The sequence below is a fragment of the Rhea pennata genome, chromosome 12 (assembly GCF_028389875.1).
Source record: "Rhea pennata isolate bPtePen1 chromosome 12, bPtePen1.pri, whole genome shotgun sequence".
Classification (NCBI taxonomy): Eukaryota; Metazoa; Chordata; class Aves; order Rheiformes; family Rheidae; genus Rhea; species Rhea pennata.
This window is the reverse complement of record NC_084674.1, coordinates 11,613,351-11,634,775: the sequence shown is the minus strand read 5'-3', so window position 1 is coordinate 11,634,775 and position 21,425 is coordinate 11,613,351. Positions and strand designations below refer to the sequence as shown.

The 21,425-nt window shown below is 41.9% G+C and overlaps 1 protein-coding gene across 5 annotated transcripts in view; it reads left to right on the top strand.

Annotated features, from left to right (window-relative positions):
- The window catches only part of SLC6A6 (solute carrier family 6 member 6), a 55,949-nt gene extending 35,571 nt beyond the window's left edge, over positions 1-20,378 (top strand). For all 5 annotated transcript variants that reach the window (XM_062585444.1, XM_062585442.1, XM_062585445.1 and 2 more), the window contains 9 exons: positions 1,592-1,726; positions 3,602-3,705; positions 3,819-3,943; positions 7,556-7,668; positions 10,144-10,281; positions 11,370-11,472; positions 12,296-12,396; positions 13,057-13,227; positions 15,005-20,378. In XM_062585444.1, the coding sequence (XP_062441428.1) occupies positions 1,592-1,726; positions 3,602-3,705; positions 3,819-3,943; positions 7,556-7,668; positions 10,144-10,281; positions 11,370-11,472; positions 12,296-12,396; positions 13,057-13,227; positions 15,005-15,145 (1,131 nt within the window). In that variant the 3' untranslated portion in view covers positions 15,146-20,378. The remainder of the gene's footprint in view (positions 1-1,591; positions 1,727-3,601; positions 3,706-3,818; positions 3,944-7,555; positions 7,669-10,143; positions 10,282-11,369; positions 11,473-12,295; positions 12,397-13,056; positions 13,228-15,004) is intronic.
- Positions 20,379-21,425: the final 1,047 nt, after the last annotated feature.

The following is a 21,425-nucleotide window of genomic DNA, read 5'->3' as shown; positions in this document are numbered from 1 at the left end:
CCTGTGGGGTAAAGTTGATTTTGTAGGTGGAATTTACTCAGTTCCTGTGAACACATGCAAGCATATCTTTCTTGTAAGAAAACTTTGATTTTATGTAGACTGAGATTACATGTTAAAAAAAAAAAAAAGATGAAAAAGTACAGAAATTCCCCTTTTATCCTTCAGTTTTTGGTGAAAATGTGTAATCTATATTATTTGTCAGCGGCAAATATACCACTTATATAGAAACTTCAGGAAGAGAATGGAAAAGGGTCTGTATGAAAACATTTCCTTTCATTTTATGAAATCAGTTTAGCTCCATGAATTATTATGGCAATACTGGCTTTTGAGTTCTCCTCGTTATTCTCAGAGGACACACTTAAAAAGAAAAATGATGCATCCCAAGAGCTTTACTGTAGTTAAACAAATTCTGAAAAACAAAAATGTATTTTAATGCAAGGCAGCAAACTAATTACCTGAGAGGATCATCTGACTCCATGAAAAAAGTCCTTTCTTGGACAGTAGTGGTTCCTGATTGTAATGCAGCAGTTATATAAAAAATGAAAAAAGCTGTGATGAGCAAGGACAACAAAATGTTAGAGGTCAAAAAGTATGGGTCTAAAGATAGAACTGTCCAAAGCCAAGCTAAATTAACCCTCACGCTCAAGATTAGAGCAAAGGGCTCTTTCATCAAATGAATGAATAGAAAGCAGGAAGAAAAGAAGTAGGCTGTTATTCACAGACAGTGGGAAGAGAGGTTAAAGATAATGAAGACATATTCTCAAAACTAGATGAATAGATCCTTAGTTTTCAATAATGATGTTGCTGAATAGGCAGAAAAGGCAAGAATATAATTATGGAACTGGAAATTACCACTGTCAAGGCTGATGCCAACCTGGAGAGCTTAATGCATCCAAGGCAATGGAAAGGGAGACGAAGAAGCACAGACTCGATTATCTTCATCTCTAACAGAATAATCACTTGAAAATGCTGATATTATGTTTGTGAGGCTTCAGTGCAAATACAGAGTTAGCAGCAGATCTGCACAGTTGAAGAAAAACAAATGGAGTTCCACTATTGAAGAAATTCCTTGTGAAGCAGAATTTCTGGGGAAGGGTCATGGTGGCTTGCAGATTGCTTACAAACCACCCTGTGGGTTAAAGGTTCGTATAAAAAGTGAGCTAATGCTTCCAGCACCTTTGGCGCGGGAACCTCTCCAGCTTCGTTGGCAAAGGTGTGCTTGTGATATGAGGAGAAGAAATAGGGTCAAGGCAGAACTTCTAACTAAAGTCATGAGTTGTATAAAGTCCTCTGTATTCAGTGCCTGAATGACACAACCACTTCCTCGAGAGTGGTCAGAGAAGACTGATGAACCTGCATTTTCTCAAAGCCTAAAGCAACATCCTGCATTGGCTGAGTGTAGGAACCAGGAGAACAATTGCAAGTGGGAAAGAGCATTAAACTAAAAATAGACTCAACAAACAGAAACCCAGGTCAGGTCCTTTTTAGGTATGAGGGGACTTTGAATTCCAGTCATTAGATCTCTTCTGATTCTGGAATTGTAGTGTCAACCAGCACAGACTAAACATATAGTGTTTCTTTGTATTGCCAGGTAGTGTACATCACTGCCACATTCCCATTCATCATGCTCCTTGTTCTGCTAATCCGCGGAGTGACCCTGCCTGGAGCTGCAGAAGGCATCAAGTTTTATCTTTATCCTGATATCTCACGGTTAGCTGATCCACAGGTACAGAATCAGGAATGGGGAGTGGGATGATTTCTTGAATGCTTTTTACTCTGAAACAAGGGGTTCAGTCAGTGGAGGGTGATGGTGGTGATGTCACGGCACTAGATTTTTTCCATGGTCTTTAGGGGTCCAAATATAGCATGAACTTTAATGCTCAGTTATATTTTCCAGAGTATCTGTTTAAAAAGATCACTGTTATATGTGTTAATGCATTTTTCCATGTGTATGTATGTGTGTATGCGTGTGTGTGTATTTTTTTTGTGTCAAAGGACTCTGAGGCTGTAGACTCTGTCCCGTTATAGAATCTCAGCTTTCTTATTGGTAAGGTAAGGGAGATGCATTTTTTTAATGAGGATAGCCTTTAGTTTCAAAGGAGAGAAACGTGAGCTTCACAGATGGAACAAGAAGCAACAACTGTGAGTATCAGTGTCACTTAGTTCCCACTGCTCAGAAGGAGGAGATTGGGAAAAAAGTGCATGAAATAATAGAATGGTGGAGACAAATGCTTTCTGAAGCACAGCAGGGAAGATTGCTTCATACTGGCTAGTGGGAGCTAGGCTTCCTTTTTCCTTACAGGCTACAATTAGATAAAGATCCCTGTCTGGGCTCACAGAGAGCAAATAAGTGACACTTCAACAGATCAGCATCACTTCAGCCAACAGTGATCACATGAGAAATGCAAAACAATAAAATACTATACAAATAAAAAAAGGAAAAGAACAGATCTTTTAAAATAATGAAATATTGGTGACCTTGAGGATATATATTTCTTTGATATTTCTTTCTAACGAGTATTTGGTTAAAACAAAAACTATAATGGTAGCAAAATAACTGAAGCAGGAAAAGTGTAATGGAAAAACATCCTGGATATTTGTTTCATGCTGTAGTCTTGCCCCCTTTATACAAGACACCTATTTTATAGGAGACATTATATTTTATGAATGCATCTTTTATGGGACCCTATCATTTTTATGATCTACTATTAGCCCTAAGCCCAGAGTGACAGCTGATGAATGTAGAAGAGATTCACATGAGCTGGCAGGCGCCTCTTCCACAGTGAGTTTTCTAGGCTATCTCAGACTGTCCAGCAAAAGCATCATCTCCAAGGAGCTACTAGTCAGTAGGATGCTGAAAAGTGATGGTGGGAGGGAGGAGATGACTATCTACAATCTTAATTATCATTTATTCAGATGTCTTTGGTGGTTTCTACTGGCATTAGCAGATTTGCATTAGCAGAAAGAAGCTGTGAATAGATGGGCTCAGTGGATGAATTTGATGGCTTACTATGTATTTACTAACTTAGAAGTTCACAGAGTAGTGCTATATCATTCTGTCTGTTTTTTTAATATCGGAAAAAATCACAAGACTGAGGTGAGATACAATTCTCATAGTTTAAAGTGCATTATATTGTGCTTTTTTTCCCTCATTCCTATGACTTTTTATCTTGCATTTGAACAGTTAACAAAATAACCAGAAAGTGAAAAAAAAGCAAAACCTCTATTTCTCAAGCTTTTCCTATCTTCAGTGTAGAGACGCTGTAGGCTGATTCTAATTTAAATGAGTTAAAGCAGACATGAGCAATTTTATTGCATTTCCTAGTGCATTGGAATACTAAAAATATTGATCATTTCTGGGGAGGGAATACTGGGACTATTAAAGGGATGATGTTCTTGTGGGCTCTGATGCTAACAATTTTCTTTTCCCAACAAATTTGCAAATGTGATAGTCTCTTTGCCTTCCTCCCTGACCCTATAGCTATCCTCCTCAGTGGAAGCAAGTATTTTGTTAGTATTACATAGTTTGAACTGTGTGTTTGTGTTGAATGTTGAAATGCAATGATGCCTGTAGTAACAATCTTTCCATCTTTCCCTTTAGGTCTGGATAGATGCAGGGACACAAATCTTCTTCTCATATGCAATCTGCTTAGGAGCAATGACTTCCCTGGGGAGCTACAACAAGTACAAATACAACTGCTATAGGCAAGTTTCCATCCAAGGGGGTTTAGTGTTTTAGCTAAATGATGTAAATAAAGTAGGGACAATGGGTTAATTTTTTTTTAATTAACTTGCTCCATGACATATGTGTGACTTAGGGACTGTTTGCTGCTGGGATGCCTGAACAGTGGTACCAGTTTTGTGTCTGGCTTCGCAATTTTTTCCGTCCTGGGCTTCATGGCACAAGAGCAAGGGGTGAACATTGCTGATGTGGCAGAGTCAGGTACGATGGTATTGGTGGCAGTGGTGGTGGGCACTGCCGCCTAGCGTGTGAGCAAAGTTCTGCAGACTCAATCAGCTAACATCTAAAAACAGAACAAGATTTCCCATAATCTCCAGAAAAATAAGCACCTTCACACCTGTTGATTTGGGCTTGCATCTAGAGCAGTGACAACTAGCTGGGGTTATGTAGTTTACTCTGTCTTGGTTAACAGGGCAGTTAGTACGTTTCCTAGAGGGTGTCAATCCATTTCAGTTGAGATTAGCATTAAGAGAACCACACCGTTATCTAGGGTCCAGAAACCTAATTGATACGAAAATTTATTCCATCCTTCTTGTCAGACTACCTTTATTTTCACTCAAATGCAAATAGCCAGTATTTATGTATTTTTCGTAGCTTAAGTTTTGCTTGCTCACAGCGGGAATGTTATCTTTGCCTTTTGAAGGGACATGTGTTCCCAAGTCTCATTGAAAGGCAAGAGAAGTTGGAGATTAATTCTTTTGGGTTCTGTGGACCATTTTCATCCGCAATAACTCTAGTTGTTGCAGTCCTGTCTTTATCACATGCAGCTCCAGGGTGAGGCTGATGTAACTGTGAGAAGTCCATTTTGAAATGGGATATACACTTAGTCTTCCCTGATGTGAATGTGTTCTTGCCGTTGATATTCAGCTTAAGCGCACGCAGCTGAAGGAGGCTAAATCCTCACAGCACGTGAATATATCTTGGACAACCTAGATGACGTTTCTCTTCTGTGCGTGTCTTATCTGTAAGGGCAGGTGTAGCACTGCATTTTCCAGTAGATGGTGAAGCGACAGAGTAGATGGGCATTACCAGCCCCAGGAACTCAACACGTAACGAGTCAGGCCTCAACAGCCACAGGGCAGGCTTAGAGCTCACCAGATTCATACAGTGTCACTTCTGTGCAATTTTAGCGTTTCTTTCTGATTTTTTTTTTTTGAGCAACTATAATTCACCTGCATAGTATTTGAAAGCTTTTCTCTGCAAACATACCATTTAAAAATAAAATAAAATAAACAGAGCAAACCTGTCTTCTAATCATATGACTCCAGGAGTTAAGTCTTTATGAAAAATAGCTCACGTTACAAGGGCTAATGAAAAACTAATGACACTAGTGGCACCGCTGGATTCTTGGGTGGCTAAAATTGGCATATCTCTTGCAAATGCAATTAGTTAAGTCTCTTGGCCATAATGATTATTTTGATCAGAGGTTGGTTGCTTTGTTTGGACACAGGAAGCAAGGGAATAATCCTACTGAATGAATTGTAAATAGCCCCACTTTTTTAATATGTAGATGGATCAATTCCAAAAGTAGTGTTTTAAAATATTTATACGTTGAATTTTTTTTTCCTGGTCAATATTTATTCTAATTTTGATTAATTAAATCCACTGATAAACAGGCAGCTATACTCCTGTTACTTGGCGTTTGGTAAATTAAATTATTTCACAGTAACGCTGCACTATTTTTTTAAAGTAAATATTCTAATAGTAACCTTGCACTATTAAGTAATGTTTAAATACAAACTAACTAATGAATTTGGTGCTTACAGAGCATTTTTTCATCAACAGCTCAAAAAACATTTTTTGAAGGGGACTGACGTAGTCCCAGTTTTATGCCTGGGACAGCAATGGCACTGTGTAGTTTCAGAATTTCTCTTTCGGCTCTTTGCACATTTTCTAGTTGATCCCTTCAGGTTTTGTAGTTTGAGGATTTAAATCCAGCCCTAGTTGGCAATGGCCAGAAATTGCAACCATCTCAGCCGGTCGAGGGATACCTATAGCCCGGGCTGGTCTGGCTAAAGCCGCAGGGGCGTTTTGCCGCGACAGTAAGCGTTGCCGAAATCCTTCCAGCGGGTCCCGGGGTGGGTTTTCCCCGCCGCCTCCCTCGGCAGAGGCCGGGTGCTGAGCGCGTGCGGTTTTGTGTCACACGAAGTCACAGCCATCAGTCATGGGCTTGCCGGAAACGTTTCCGTTTCCCGCGGACTTTACGCCTTATATTCCAGCAGTTAGTTTCGAAGGGAAATAAAAGCCAGCGCAGAGCTTAGGGCGCTGAGGCTGCGTCGCGGAGCGAGGCCACGTGCCCCGGGCGAAGCGGGCGGCAGTCGAGCCCGGTTTAGCGAGCGCAGCAGTTTTGCATCTGTCTCACCAATTGCACAGACCAGCCGCAAATGCCGTCCTGGAGCAGGTCCTCCTGAGGCAGGTCCCCAAATCGGGACGGGGGCGGGGGGGGGGGGGAAGCCAACCCCCTGCAAATTTTAGACACCCACCAATTTTTTTTGATATCGTCTGTCGAATAAGATCCTAGTTATGTTTCATTTTAAATAAAATTAGTTGCTCGATTGTTGGCTAATTTGTATTTATTTCTGTTGAAGTATTTTCAGTGACTTAAAAGTTTTCTTTAGTTTGAAAAAAGGATTTTTTTTTTTTTACTTCTTCCTCTTCTTTTTCCATCTTTCTTGTTGCAAAGGAAAAGTGGGAGGTAGGAAGAGCAGCCTTAGAGACTTTTCTGTACATATTAGAGAAGAGAATTCAGTTCCCACACTGTAGCAGCTAAAAACCAAAATTCCTTCCCCCATCGAAAACGAAGTTTTACTTAAATCTGTTTAAAAATCATGGGAAATGATGATTTTTGAGGCTTCTTAAAAAAAAAAAAAAAAAAAAAGACAAAAAAAGAGGCATTCCCGGGTTTAATGGAAAGGCCCTGCCGGAGCCGGCAGTAAGCGCCGGCTCCGCGGCGTCCCCTCCGCAGCGGGCTCGTCCTCCCTCGGCGCTGCAGGGAGCGGTGGCCGGGCAGCGCCCGCGTCCCGGGCGCGCGGGGGCTCCGCGCGCAGCCGCCGGCCGCCCCGGAGCCGGCGCTCGGGCCGAAGGCTTCGGTCTGCCGAGCCCGGAGGGAGGCGGGCGCCAGCCCCGGTGGCGCTGCCGCGCCCGGCGCTGCCCGGCGTCTCGGTGGCCGGGCCGGCCGCGCGGAGGGTGGGGGGGGGAACGGGGCGCGGCGGTCCCGAGCGGGGACTAGCCTGCTCGCCCCAGCGCAGGGTTTGCAGAGGGGCTGCCCGTGCAGCGCAGCCCCCCCCCCCCCCCCCCACAAAATCCGAGCAGGGTTTGGAGGTGGCCCACGGCGGGAGGCAGCGGGCGCGCTAGTGCCGATCCCGGGGAGCCTTTGGAGCAGAGTCCCTTCCCTGCATGCAAAATAGTTTCATCATCATCATCTTCATCGTGCTCGTGGGGGCTAGCGATGGGATCCTGCCACTCCCCTGCGACCCCCCTCGCCCTCCCCCTCTGCGCCGGCGCTGCAGCCGCGCGGCGCAGGCATAGGAGCAGCTCCGTTACGGGCATGTTTGAGGCAGATGTTAAAACCGGTGGTCTGTTAGCCGTGGCCTTGGGGGGGTTGCCTGTGGTTTCTGCTGTAGTCATGCGTGCTTCGTTTTCAGATAAAAGAGCCAAACTGTTTCACTCCTGGTATTTCCAGCCGCGTTTGGATTTATCTGAACGGAACCAGGCATTCCTGCATTTGAGTGTGCCTACCTCTGCCAAAGAGCTGGTACTTACTATTTTTCTTCCCTTCCCTTCCCCCTTTCCTATTTTCTTTTTCTCCTCTAGGTCCAGGCCTGGCCTTCATTGCCTACCCAAAAGCCGTGTCCATGATGCCGCTGCCCACCTTTTGGGCAATCCTTTTTTTTATTATGCTTCTGTTGCTTGGACTGGATAGCCAGGTGAGTGCACCTGGCCACGGAGACGTGGCTTATCATTTCAGGCACGCGGCAGACTACAGGAATCTGTTGTAGGGTACTTTGTGCCGTGGCAACCAGTTGGCGGTGTGCTATGGGCACTCCTTCAGTAACGAATGTTGTAAGAATTAGTAAGTACGAGGAACGCAGGTGCCGAGGGTTGCCAAGTGCCAAACAAATGCAAAGCCATGTACCAGGCACAAACAGCACAAATTTTTTTTGGGGGGGGGCCGGTATACCCAGGGTAAAAGTTCACAAACTGTTAGAGGGCAAAAAAGCAGCCTTTGCCATTGGCCTGGTTCTCAGAGATGCGGAGCAACTTGGGGTGCTGCCGGCTCTCCGACGCCAGCCTGCCCTCAGCACCTCCGAGCGGCCCAGGGAGCATCTCAGAATGGCTCCAGCTGTCCCAGTGACATAGCACATGCTGCTAGTAATTAATAGCAAGAGAAAAATCAAAAAGTTCAGTCCAAGCAAGGATTTAGGTTATTTTTCCCAGTGATTGCTTGCAGGAATGTTGGACTGAATACCACAAAAGAACCTGTAAATCATTTCTAGATAGACCACTTACAAGGAAACAGATGTGACCAAGGTTTATGCTGTGACTCCGTGTTTGAAGTTGCTTAAGTTTTCAGGGCAACAGGCAGCTTTTCTGCACTCAAATGGAAAGTAACTAAGATTACAAAAAACCCCATTGACAAAGGTGAAATGTTTGTTTAGCCTAAATCCTCTCCCATATGAAGAGAGTTCTGTAAATGGATTTTTACCCAGTCATTGTGCACTTATCTCTCATATTTTTGCTATTCCATTTATCCTAAATTACTCTTTACAGCTTAATCTTTGAAATCCATTGAACACCTTGCAGTCACTCCAAAATGAATTTAAAAGTGCCCAGTACTGTGGTTCGGCAACTCGGTACTTACGCAAACTGGAAGCTGTCCATTAATTTTAGAAAGCTCCTGACTGCATGGAATGATTAAAACTAATTGGAGCGCTTAATTTCTCTCTTCCAGCCCTCTTTTTTTTTTTTTTTTTTTTTTTTTTTGGAGTGCAGTCAAGCAGGTTTCTGGAATGCCAGAGCGGTTTAAGATCAAATCAGACCAAAGGAAATGATTGTATTTAAAAAGAAAACCAGTTTTATAGAAGTTATAGTAACAAGATAGAGGACAACAAAATTTAGTGGCATAATTGCAGAATAGGCTGTCATTCCTGAATGGGACTTCAGCTCCTGATCAGAAAGGGCACGGTTATTACAGGGCACTTCTGGGCACTCTCAGAGCAATTTAGATACTGGATAGGAAAAGATACCTTGTTTTGGAATAACACTGTGTCATGAACTCTCCATGATAAAGTGCTGACTGTAAGCTCAGCCACGGAAGGCGAAGGTCATCTCCACAGAGGCTGCCTTGGCTCTCCTTGATATCCTCCTGTTTTCAGTGAACTTGGTGCTTTTGCTTCAGGTAGAGTCCAAAAGCGAACAGAAGGACTTGCGCTGACGCCTGCAAGTTTTGGACCTGGCCTGGTGGCAAGGCAGGACTTAGCCAATTGATCTCTCTCTTTCTCTGGATTTGTTTGAGAGGTGCTGAGCAATCCCTTTTCTCTGTAGGCAAGATGGGTCTTCTGTTCCAGAAACTTAAAACCTTTATTCAAATCCAGTTTTGGTTATTTGGTTAACTCAAGTTACGCGTCTTACGTAAATCTCAAACAGCACGTAAGCACAAACACGGTTAGCATGGAGCTAGATAAATTAAGATTTTGGCTAATCTGTTCAAGGCTGCATTTTTGTTGTACATGTTCAGATATTTTACCAAATCTTTGTACAGGAAATGTTTCAAGAGATCAGTTATTGTTAAACAAGTGCCCCATAGCCTCTGTCATAAGTACGCTGCACTCAAGGTTACGAAAGACTGCCTATTTAGCATCAAAGCCTGCTTTCCACTGACTGGGTTTTTATTGCCAAAACCAAGAATAAAATTATATCTAATTATAGAATTAACTGAAATAGTACTTATGAAGTGCTGGGGCACATCAAAGAAAGGCTGAGAGGTGCTGTCCCAGCTCAGAAGGCTTAAGCTTTTCTGAGCATTTTTTCTCCACCTCTTTTCTAGCACACATCTCCTATTCATGTGAAACAGCTATGGCATGGAAGCCACATAAGTCCTTCCCATCACCAAATTAAGTTCCTCAATCCTTGTGGCTTGCATTTACAAAGCCTCTTCAGCAGTTCAGAAGGGTGCTAGGAAATGAACAGCAATTCTGAAAGCTTCTTCTAAACTGAAAACTACCCCCACACTTTAAGCTTTGGGTTATAAGGAATGGTTTTGGAGTTATTTGTTCAGAGTCATGTTTTGCCACAGAGTACGGTTACAGTGTTGCTGTGCAGTGTTTGTTTAATGATGAGGCAGAATAAAATGCGTGGTGGATACGTTTTGAGTCATGTTTCTTTATTGTCATTTGCTTTAGTTTGTTGAAGTTGAAGGACAGATCACGTCATTAGTTGATCTGCACCCATCCTTCCTAAGGAAGGGTTACCGACGGGAAATCTTCATCGCTATAGTGTGTTTCCTTAGCTATCTTCTGGGACTAACTATGGTGACTGAGGTAAGTTAGGCAGATGCTGAAATTGTCTTCGTTTTTGGCAATGTGTAGACCAATTTACACTATGAATCAGACTGCACAGAATTAGCCACTCTGAAAAACAGGGCTCTTTAGAGCTCCACTACCTCTTTCATCCCTTGATCTGAAAGCATTTTAAAAGGGAGCTGAATACTCCCCCCTTTTCAGTGTGAGGAGCAGAGAACTGAAATCTCATTAATATCACTCCAATCTAAGGTATTAATCAATATGAGTATGAATATTAACATCTGGCTCCAAATGATGAAAGGCAATGGGAATCTTCAGGAAAGCAGATTAAGATCCCATCCAGTGCATGCAGGGAAAGAGATTTTAATCTTGGTTACACAGATCTGAATCAATTGTATGCCCTTGGATTTATTGTAGTATAAACAAGGCTGAAATATGTTCCAGTGGCTGCACTGTTGTGATATTTATCTCCAAAATAAAATTCAAGACAGCTTTTAAAAACAAATGGAAGAGGACAGTTGTGAGAGTTGAAATAATACCTCTAACAGCGGTGCCTAACAAACTTGGTTTTTCAAGCAGAAGTGCAGGTATATACAGTTCCATGTGGTGAGAGCAGTGAGTCTAGTAATTCAATATTAAGCCAAAAAATAGAGTTAGAAAGACAAACTCTTCTGATGAAAAGCAGTCCTTCCACTCAATTCATAAATGAAGATCCTCTTGATGAGCTGACTTACTTACTTTTTTAGTTTTTTGGAGGCATTTATGTTAAAGACCTATTATTTCTTTACAGTATTCATTTCTGTAAATGCCCATCCTAAAATACTTTTAAGAAGGAAAAAGACTTAAGTGACTCAGTCAATTATACTAAGTGGCTTAATTTTGGTTAATCATCTTCTCGTTTAGAGTGCTTTCTATAGTAAACAAGCATATTCTCTGGGGAAGGTAATGCCAGGTGTTTGCTTTACCTAGTTGCTTGACATTTCTGCTTATTAGAGAGCAGTCATAAAGATATGTTAGTAGATATTAACTTGACGTAAACATGTGCCTGGCAAGGAGCATATGCTGTTCACAAACATATTTTATTTTATAATGTATTTCTTTTGCAGGGTGGCATGTATGTTTTTCAACTCTTTGACTACTATGCAGCTAGTGGTGTATGCCTTTTGTGGGTTGCATTCTTTGAATGTATTGCTGTAGCCTGGGTTTATGGTAAGTGAGAACGCTTTCATCTAATACCTTTTGATGAGTCAGTGACAATTTTTCTAGCCAAACATTTAATAGTTAGCCATTCCACAATCTTCTTCCCAGCAACAGATTTCTGCCATAAATATAAATTTGCACTGACCTCTTGGAGGCAAATTTGCATCTGGGATCAAGCCAGCCCCCAGTGTTTTTCACAAAAAAAAAAAAAATCCATTGCTAATTAAGAAAGGCACAATCAAGCATTTACATGCGTTAAGTTTAGAGATGAGAGTTCAAAGTTTGGCCAGCCATGAAAACTTCTGTTTGTCTGTCAAAAATTTTCCTTTCAAAGCTGTCTGCAGGGGTCGAGCCAACCAAATAGAAAGTATGAAAGAAAGCCAGTGGAAAGTGCATTCTGTCCTGTTATTTCCAAGTGATGCTGATTGCCAAGGTCTGACAGTAGCCTCAGTTGCTGCCTGCAACAGTAACCTAGGAGTGATCAAGAAAGATGGCTGTTTGTGACTCGTCATTTCCCTAATTCTTCACTCCATGTCCTTAAAAAAAAAAAAAAAAAAAAAAAAAAAAGGCCTTCATTTTGGATCAAATTTCCAGAGAAACTGGGTGTACCTTTTGCTGTTGTGTCCTTCCCCGATGACTCCTCCAGCACATTAGTGGAGAGTGGAGTGTGTATGGTGGAGGGTGGAGGACCATTTTCAGCTGGTTTCAGAGGGCTTCAGCTGAGCATCCTTCTTGAGCAGTATGTAATCCTGCTTAATCCATAGCATAATCCACTGCCTTACAAGGCTTTTATATGCAGGGTTCTGATAAATATGCTCACTGTCTGTTACAGGCGCTGATAATATTTATGATGCCATTGAGGATATGATTGGATACAGACCTGGTCCTTGGATGAAGTGGAGCTGGATCGTGATCACACCAGTTCTCTGTGTGGTGAGTACTGACCCGGCTGTTTCAAGTCTTCCATGTTGCAGCTTTGAGCCTTCATCTCTTTAACTGAAGGCTGCTTCATTCAGAAGCTTGAACATAGCCCTCAAAGACATGACCTTTCTAGATGTTAGCTGTTAACGTGACCTCTCTCTGCTGTGCCTGTGCAAAATGTAGCAGGCTAAATCTGGGTTGATTTATCTTTGACTTGGCAAATGTCAGCTTCATGACACAGACAACTCACTCTCCAAAAAGCACCCTCTACTCTGAGAAATAGGACTATGAGGCCATTTTAATGAGAAGATCTCAGCAATCTGAGGCAGACATTCGACATACTTCATTTGCTAGGAAGAACATCCCAGTACACTCTTTGCAATGTGCAGCAAGTTGCTGAGCCCTAAAAAGCCCGAGGAAGCATGCTGCGGCTGCCCAGCACCATCTGTCAACATCCTATTGCCAAGCAACACTTTACATATAAGCAGATGTAGAGGGCTCTCTCAGTAATTTAAGTGGCAGAATGATTGTTCCGCTGGCATAAGATATGTTTTGTGTCCATCAGTTCTGCCTTTCAGTGCCTGGCTTCCTTAGGGCCAGTGATAATGACAGAGCCTTGCTGCTTTCAGCATTTTTTGAGTCTCACTTTGTTTTCCTTTCTTTTCTACACAGGGGTGCTTTATCTTTTCTTTGGCCAAGTACAAACCACTGACCTACAACAAGGTCTACACATACCCAGACTGGGCAATCGGCCTGGGCTGGGTTCTTGCCCTTTCCTCCATGATCTGCATCCCTATGGTGATGGTCATCCGCATCATACAGTCAGATGGGTCACTCATTGAGGTAAGGACTATCTCCTTGTGGGGCAGAGACAGATATGGGAAAGTGAATTCAGGTCTGAGTCAGGGCAGTGTAGGATTCTCTTTGCATTGGACTTCTTCTCCAGGCAATTTGCTTTAACAGAAACTGGGAAAAGAGAGGTCCCACAGGTAGGTGAAGTAGCCCTCACCCTCCCTACTTTAAGAGGGTGGACTGCTTATAGAGCATATGGGTTGCAAACATGCTGGCTTTCCTCATTAGCTTGATAAGTTAGACTATAATCTGACCAGGCATGTAGCCTTGTGTACAGTTGTCTGTACAGAGAAAGAGAGATTTAACTTGCTCTGATTTACATAAAAATAAGCACAATGATTGGAAAACTGGCACTTTGTCCAAGTAGGGCAAAGTTGGATATCTCTCCTGCAGCAAATGCAGATAAGACTGCTAAAGATCACCTGTCCTTTTGGCAAACAGTAGGAGCAGAGCAAACGCAAAGCCTTCTGGCCTCAAATAAACACCAGATGATTTTACTTCCTGCCACTTCTGAATTTTTCAGCTTGGCAAATTGTTGCCTTCGTGTGCAGACAAGCACTCAAAGACTTTCTTTGCTGTTCTCAAAGCTGTTCCTAGCTATTCCTCCTAAATATCACTGGGAAGGTGGATATAGACCTAGATCAAACCCTGATGCCTAAAAGCTTATTGAATTTTCAGGAAAATTCAGATACACTTGTGGATTCTGTGGCTCTCAGGCCTGGCCTTCACTCTGCAGGGGCTGAGTAAAAGTCAGATCCCAGTGCCAATCAATGCGCTTCACTTTTTAACTGTTTTCTTTTTCTAATTAGTCCAATCAAAACCCTGGATATAGATTCTCCTGAGCTTTGGAAAACTTGGTTTCAAATTCAGACTTGACAGTGCAGATTTGCTCAGCTTCAGATTTTTATGCAATCTCTTGCCCTTCGCACTTCAGCGCTGGTTTTCCTGGTTTGTTTTTATTCCAGCAGAGAGTTTTTAGACATTGTGCAAGCATTAAACTTACCACTTCCCATCTGTGGTTTCGATTTAGTTTTGTTTTCTCCTAGTGAGACAGTCTGAAATGCAGAGCAAGATATTCCTGAAGAAGAAGGTGGGATACTTTGGGTTAGAAAAAGAAATACGGAATAAAGTGAGAAAGGAACGTTTCCTGGAGCACAAATACTTGAATTTGTTTTCCTCCAAGTGTTAATAGTCTTTTTCAGCCGCAGCCAGAACATTTTCTTGAGTGTTTATTTTCCTGCCTACAGTGTCACCATCTATTGAGAGACAAGTCTAAAAGTAGCCAAAATACTCCTCAAAAACCATGTTAGGAAATGGAAGAGAGTAAACACTGGTCAGATGCCATTTAGTTTGCCCTTTGTGAACGGAGATGTAGGAGAAACGTTGCCACTTGGCCAAGAAATGTTGGACTGAAAGGCAGAGTTGTTCCTGAATGAGGGAAAGCAATTCGAGGAGCAGCTGCAGCACAGAAAATCCAGCGTCCAGGATGCTGGCTAAGCTTTTTCATGTCCTCTGGTCTCTCCAACTTCCCAACCTCAGGTCAAGCTCGGCAGCTGAGTGAAAGTTGACAAGGAGCATATGGACATGGTACCCATCTCAGCATCAGGGCTGTAGCATAGTCTCCATCATGCTTGCAGGGCCACACAGCACACACACACCTCAGACAGCCGCTTATCACCTTCCTGACGTTGCCACGTCCTCCACCCTGAGCATGGAGAGGTGGAACCTGTGTTTTGCCTTCTTACCTTTGCTTTCTTTCTCCTTTCAGAGGATAAAAGCGGTGGCTGCCCCTAAGGAAGTGAATCGGTGGTCCAAAGAAACGGAGAGCGGCACCCCCTTCTGCCCCAACGGGACGTCGAATGGCGGATTGATCAAGCCAACTCATATCATTGTGGAAACCATGATGTGAGCTCTCTCTGTGAGAGGATAAACCTGCTTTAACTGCCGTTTACTAACCATAGATTCTCATAGGACCAGGTTTACAGAGCTTTATATTTGCACTAGGATTTATTTTTATTTCTCACAGAGAAAGTTATTTTTTGTGTGTGGTTTTTTTTTAATATTTTGTAAGGTAATCACAGCAGATGTCTCTCTGTAGAGGGAGAGCTTTCATATCAGACTAGACATATTACAGGAATTTACTATTATTGGTTTTTTTTAAAAATATATATATCTTTATCTCTAAATATTATAAACCTTACCACTTGAATTGATTGTCTTGCCAGCAATATATTCAAGTCTCAGAAAGCAATTTTAGGTGCTGGTATGGTTGGGAGCAGGGTAACCTACAGAACACACAGAAGGAGCTCTGTTGAGAGATTGAGAAAAAAGACACTGTTTCAAGAGAATTTTCAAAGGTGTAGTATTTCCACTCTCTGGTTCAACTGTGGTAAACGACAGGCTTCAGGGTCCCATCAGGAAAAAGGGTACCGTAATATTTTGCGTAGTCCCTAAATAAAGATACAGCTGGAGCAGCTGAGCAGATTGAGGAGGCGGAGGATTTGGGTGTGGAAAGGCTTGTAGCTGTCCCATCTGAGCATGGCATTGGGACCCCATCACCCACACGATAGGAGTTTAGGAAGAGGTTTGCCAGATTTGGCATGGTTCACTCTCTTTTTTATTTTTTACTTAGATGAAATGCCTGCTATTTTTGCGTGAGTAAGGAGGTTGAGGAGCTGCTCCTTAATTTCACAGCGCAGCGTACTTTAGCTGAGGTATCGCTGTTGTAAACTTGAATTCTGCAAAATGAGACTAGCAGGCTGTCCCTGAAACAGCGGGGTCAAGTGCTGTTGAAAAGCAGCACCTGTGTTCTTGGTGCTTCAAACATTTGCTTGGTCTTTGGGTTGCTTGTTAACTATTGGACTTCGGTTTCAAGCGAAAAAAAAAAAAGAAGGAAAAAAATCCCTTATGGACTCTGACCGTCCAAAGGTGAACACGAACCACATCATCTCCAACAGTAAGAGCAAAACCACTCACCTACGCCCACAGTAATTCATATTTATAATAGACACATTGTTAATAATAGTAATGAAGATAATAATATCACTCAGCAAACAGGTGCTTTTCAGCTGTGTATCTCAAAAATACTTTACCAAGTGTGGTAACCAGGATTTGCTTTATTTATTTATTTTGGGGGTTTGGTTGGGGAAACAGATAAGGACTAAGGACCTTGTCCCATGTTACTAAAAAGTAGCAGTGGACCTGGACACAGATTGTCCAGTCTCCTCACTTGTCTTAGGTTAGACTGTAATTATTTTGGGTTTGGGGTGGGGAGTAACATACTTATGAGGCCTATGAATCTAACTGTGGAAGAAGTAGGGCTTAAAGGATTTTAAGTTAAAGCAAAGGAAACATGTGACATATTGAAAGATTTTGTACTGGGTCACAAGGAATAGCATACCATTCCAGGTTAGACTAAGGAATAAAGAGGAATCACTACGAGGACTGTAGACGTGGACGTGCAGCAGCTGAAGTGAGCAGATAATGAGGTAATGCCATGGAGAACTGCTCCCTGAAGACTGTCCAAAGGCTGGACAACCTCCCGCCCCTTTTATTTGTTTTGCTTTTTGTTTTTGTTTTTTTTTAACTTGAGCAAGTTGTGCTGGGAACAGGCTCTCTGGAGAAACTCCGCCTTTTCTTGTGGGCACGGTATTCAACGGAGAATTGTTTTTCTTCTAATGATACCACAATTAGGCCAGCCAAAGGTATCTAGAGGAAATGCTTGATAAAAATAGAGTTTGTATCTGGTTATGCTACTGTCAGTTTAGGCTGTCAGGGCAGGTTTTGTCATTTAAACAGGAACATAGCCAGTTCTTAACATTCCTACATGGTAGTTTTATTTTTCTTTAATGTCCCATGGACTAACTGGCCACAGCAGCACAAATACTTGTTGATTAACTTGTTGGTATTACTGTAAAAGAGAAGGGGTGATATAAAACTAAAAGAGATGGACCAAAAACAAAGAAAAGAAAACCCCAAAAGTTATACTTTTTTTTTCCAATTTTTTTCTAATTTGAATTTATTTATGTTTTTGCATCGGATGGCTGAATTGCAGAGACAAATTAGCCACTGCAGTGTTGCTTTTGTTTTCTTCTCTGGTGACTGTATTATAAGAGTTATAAATTAAACTTTTCCACAGGTGGAGATGGCAAATACCACATTTTACCTGCTGGGCCAGCGACAATAGCCATCCCAAAGCCTTGAGAATCTCACTGGAGAAATTTTGCTTTTTTTTTTTTTTTTTTAATAAATCTTTTACCATCAAAGCCACAGAAGTGGAATGAAAGATAACTCTCGTAGTGGGCTTTGACTTGGACTCTTGTTCTGGGGTTACAATTAGTGCCTGCGTAAACAGGCACACGTCCCTGGTTAAGATGGGAGTAACAGCTTAGGCATCTAAATTAATGGTTTGAGGAGTGCAGATGAAACACTGATGCTTGATTTTTTTTGTTTGTTTGTTTTTGATACATTGTCATATAACTGCTTTTGAGATTTGTTTGCACATTAGTTTCATGCTATGTAGCTGAGACAAACTTTAGTTAGTTAGGAGGGGGGGAAAATGGTTTGGCTTCATGAAAAATGTCTCTGGTGAGTCAGCTGGATATTGAGCCATCTCCCACCTTGCGGAGAATGTCTTTGCTTTAGGAACCAGAGGGTTAATACTACACCTTTAAAAGTACAACTAATAGAGAACCAGAACCCAGCCCCAGTTTGGTATAAACTGTGCCATTCAAATCAGTTGCTTCCATGTACCAAGTGAAAACGTCTTGCACATATGCAACAACCTCACTGAAGCGTTCGCTGCGTAACTTCTCTAGCCCCGCTGTGCTCTTTAGCATGGCTGCAAGGCAGGGCTGGGATCCATGAAGAGCGAATAGAACATTGTTTTGGGAAAATAGTGCCCCTCTCCCCTTTTCCTTCCCCTAAAAAAAAAAAAAAAAAAAAAAAGAGAGATTCTTTTTGTTATCACTGGGTTTTGAGTTCCAATGAGCACATTCACTTTTTTTACAGTTTTGGTTTTTCTAACACTTATTTTTTGGATTTCTGAATTTTTTTCTTGGTTATAAATTTGCATTTCAATATGGTCCACTGCCAAATTCATTAAAAAATATTTTTTAAAAATGTCTGTATTTTCTACCTATTTATGATTGCAAATACAACTAATTTTTTTCCTAATTTACTTGTTTAAACTATTGTGACCTATTTTACCTCTTTTATGTAAATGAGGAACTCTATATTAAAAATATCACAACTAGTCATAGATGAACTGCATTGGAGCCAGGAAAAATTAGTTTAGCTTTTGGCATGAAATCTTTAAACCAAATCATTGAGTTTAAAACTAGCGTACAGCAAAACACACTTTTTCATATTTCATGCAGCTTTGTATTCACAGAGTCTTCTGCAGCTGGAAATGACAGGTTTTCAGCAGTATTTATTTCTAGTTGAACTGAAATCAGGAGTTATTAGAAAGGTAAAGTGGAAAATTTATCCCACAGCATTCTCAGACCTATTCTTTATCTTTCTCAACTTTCCAAGCTTTTTTCAGTTCATCTATCACTAGTTATGGTCTCACTGAATGGGCATCTATTGTAAGGGACTTTACCAGTAGTCTGTATTTTGGTATTTGAACAGTATGATTTCATAAATAGAACTGTTTCTTATTGTTGCTGTTGTTATTGTTCTCATTTTCCTCTTTATCTGTAGTTTTCCTTTTCATCTGGTCCAAAACAGACCCGCACACTTAAAAAGTCCTTTTTAAAGTGTGAGATGCTAGGTCCACAATGGATTTGTTCTTGTGTTAGAGATGAAAATATAAAAGCCAAGCGGCTGTTTATTTCCATCCAAAGCAATGCCAGTGTTGGGCCTGCAGTAGCAAGGCAGCTCGTGGAGCGGAGCTAGCAGCTAGAAAGGATCGGCTGGAAGAGGAGGTGGAGCAGCAAAACGGACTTTTTTTTTTTCCCCCCCACTGCTCTTGGGGAAAGGAGAAAGAAATTCAGAGTCTTCTGCTCCTTGCACCACGCAAACCCATCAGCAGAGCCTTTTTTGTCATCATCAAGACAGCACCTGTGGCAGCTAGCTGAAGTACCAGCTCATGCTCAGGCTGATGGGCATCTTCCTCTCTCAACTGCAGATCCTGCTGCTTCCTTGTTTCTATTGTGATGTTAGACAACTCCAGTAGATCTGCCAACATGTGGACATTCCCATTTGCTAGGCCTTTTACTGGTCTCCTCCCAGTCTGCTTTTCTTTGCTAAGGAGACTTTTACAGTTTTGGTGAGGTCATGCTTGTCACACTTGGGTTCAAAGCTCCTGCCTGCTGTTACCAACGGCAAAGGTCCACCAGCGGGAGAAGGATTTGAACATTTTTGAATAACTGATTCTTAGCTTCCGCGTCTTGTGGTCGCTGCAGGATCACAGGTGGAGGTGTGGTGTATATAAAAAAAGAAGTGTTAAATAAGCTGTGTATTGAATGGAGTGGCCAAGTTAGCTAAGCAGTTCAAGTACACTTGGAAGAAAGATGACCCTGACATCAAATCCAGGAGAGTCAATGCAAGTTGCTCACTTTCAGTAAAATGTAAATCTGTGCTTAAGTAGAATATTATGATGTGAAGTCTTCCACCCACCCACAAGTGGGGACATCATTGCTTCTGTTCCTAGGCTGCAGATTATGCCTTTAGGTTTTGCAGACCTAGCCAGCATATGGCTTGAGAAAGTTCAGGCACTTCTCGCCTGCAAAGAGCCTACCTGCTGGGGAGTCTAAACTGCCTCTTCTAAACTGGCCATGCAGGGAAGGAGACGTAATGACACGAGCTGGGACTGCAGCTGCACTGAAGGAGCCAGGCTCGAGGTTGGACTTGAGGCTACTTCAGGCTCCTGGTAGCCACTGAGCACCCTTGGGTGCTTGGAGAGCTCAAAGTGGGCTCCGGTGGCTGTCCTAGGCTTGCTTCCTCCAAGATCGGCACCCACAATATAGGTTGACTGGAAGAGTTGCTCAAGGAAGACTCCCACCATAGCTGAAGCTGGGCCTAACTAGACTTTTTTGCCACTGCCACCTCTTTCCCACCACCGGCTCATTGCACTTTCCATCCATTCCCAAAATAAATCTGTTCATGGCCAATACTCTCTTGTGTTTAAAAAAGAAAAACTCTGAATTTGTTTTTTTTCTATTAAAAATGAATAGAAGATGTCAATTTTATATATATATATATATATATATATATATATATATATAGGGGAAAAATACTATATATATATATAATATATATACATACATATATATATATATATACATATATATATAGTTCCCCCCTCTTTTTTTTTTTTGGCAATTGTCAGTACATATTGGCTATTTTAATTTACTTGAGGCCTAAAACAAGAACTGGAAAAGCTTCAGGCATATTCTTAATTGGGGGGGGCACTCCAAATAAAAGGTTGAAAAAAGTTTTGTGGCAGCTTTCGCAATTGGGGAAAGAAAAAAAAAAAAAAAAAAAAAAAAAAAACTCCTGACCTTTCCAATACTGCTGCGCAGTGCCGCCATGTGCTCTTGGCACTGCTGTTTTGACATCATTTGAAATAATCAGAAAAAAAGTCAGAAATAATAGAATAATCAGCACATGCTTTACAAAGCCCCGAGTATTAAAAGCGAAGCAAATCAGAGGCAGTTTTGAAGCAGAGTGAGCACAGGTGCTTCCTCAGCACAGCCTGGCCCTGCTGGCTTTGCCCTTCGCAGCCCAGGCAAAGCTGGTGCCTGAGTTGGGAAATGGGAAGAAAAAGTTGGAGGGGGGGGGGAGGAGGAAATGGGTGCGTGGGTTGGGGGGTACCTCAGTTAAGCTAAAGCGCAGCATGTATGTACCTGGCTTGGGGGGGGGGGGTCACTCCTGTAGCATAGTATGTGTTAGCATGATACATATTGGTCCTAAATCTCTTGCATTTGCTTCTGCAGTCGAGATGCTGAAAAGATTTATTAAAAAAAAAAAAAAAAACAAAAACTATTATTATGATTCTTATTATCCACTATATAAAGAAAAAATAAAAATGAGAACAGTGGCAAAATAATTGTGTTGAGAGACTTTAAAAAAAACCAAAACAAAATTAAAAAAACAAAAACAAACCCAACACCTGAGGGGGCATGGTGCCTGTGTTTGCTGTCTGCTCCCATGCTGGAAGCCTGCGCTGGTCTCTCGGTATTGCA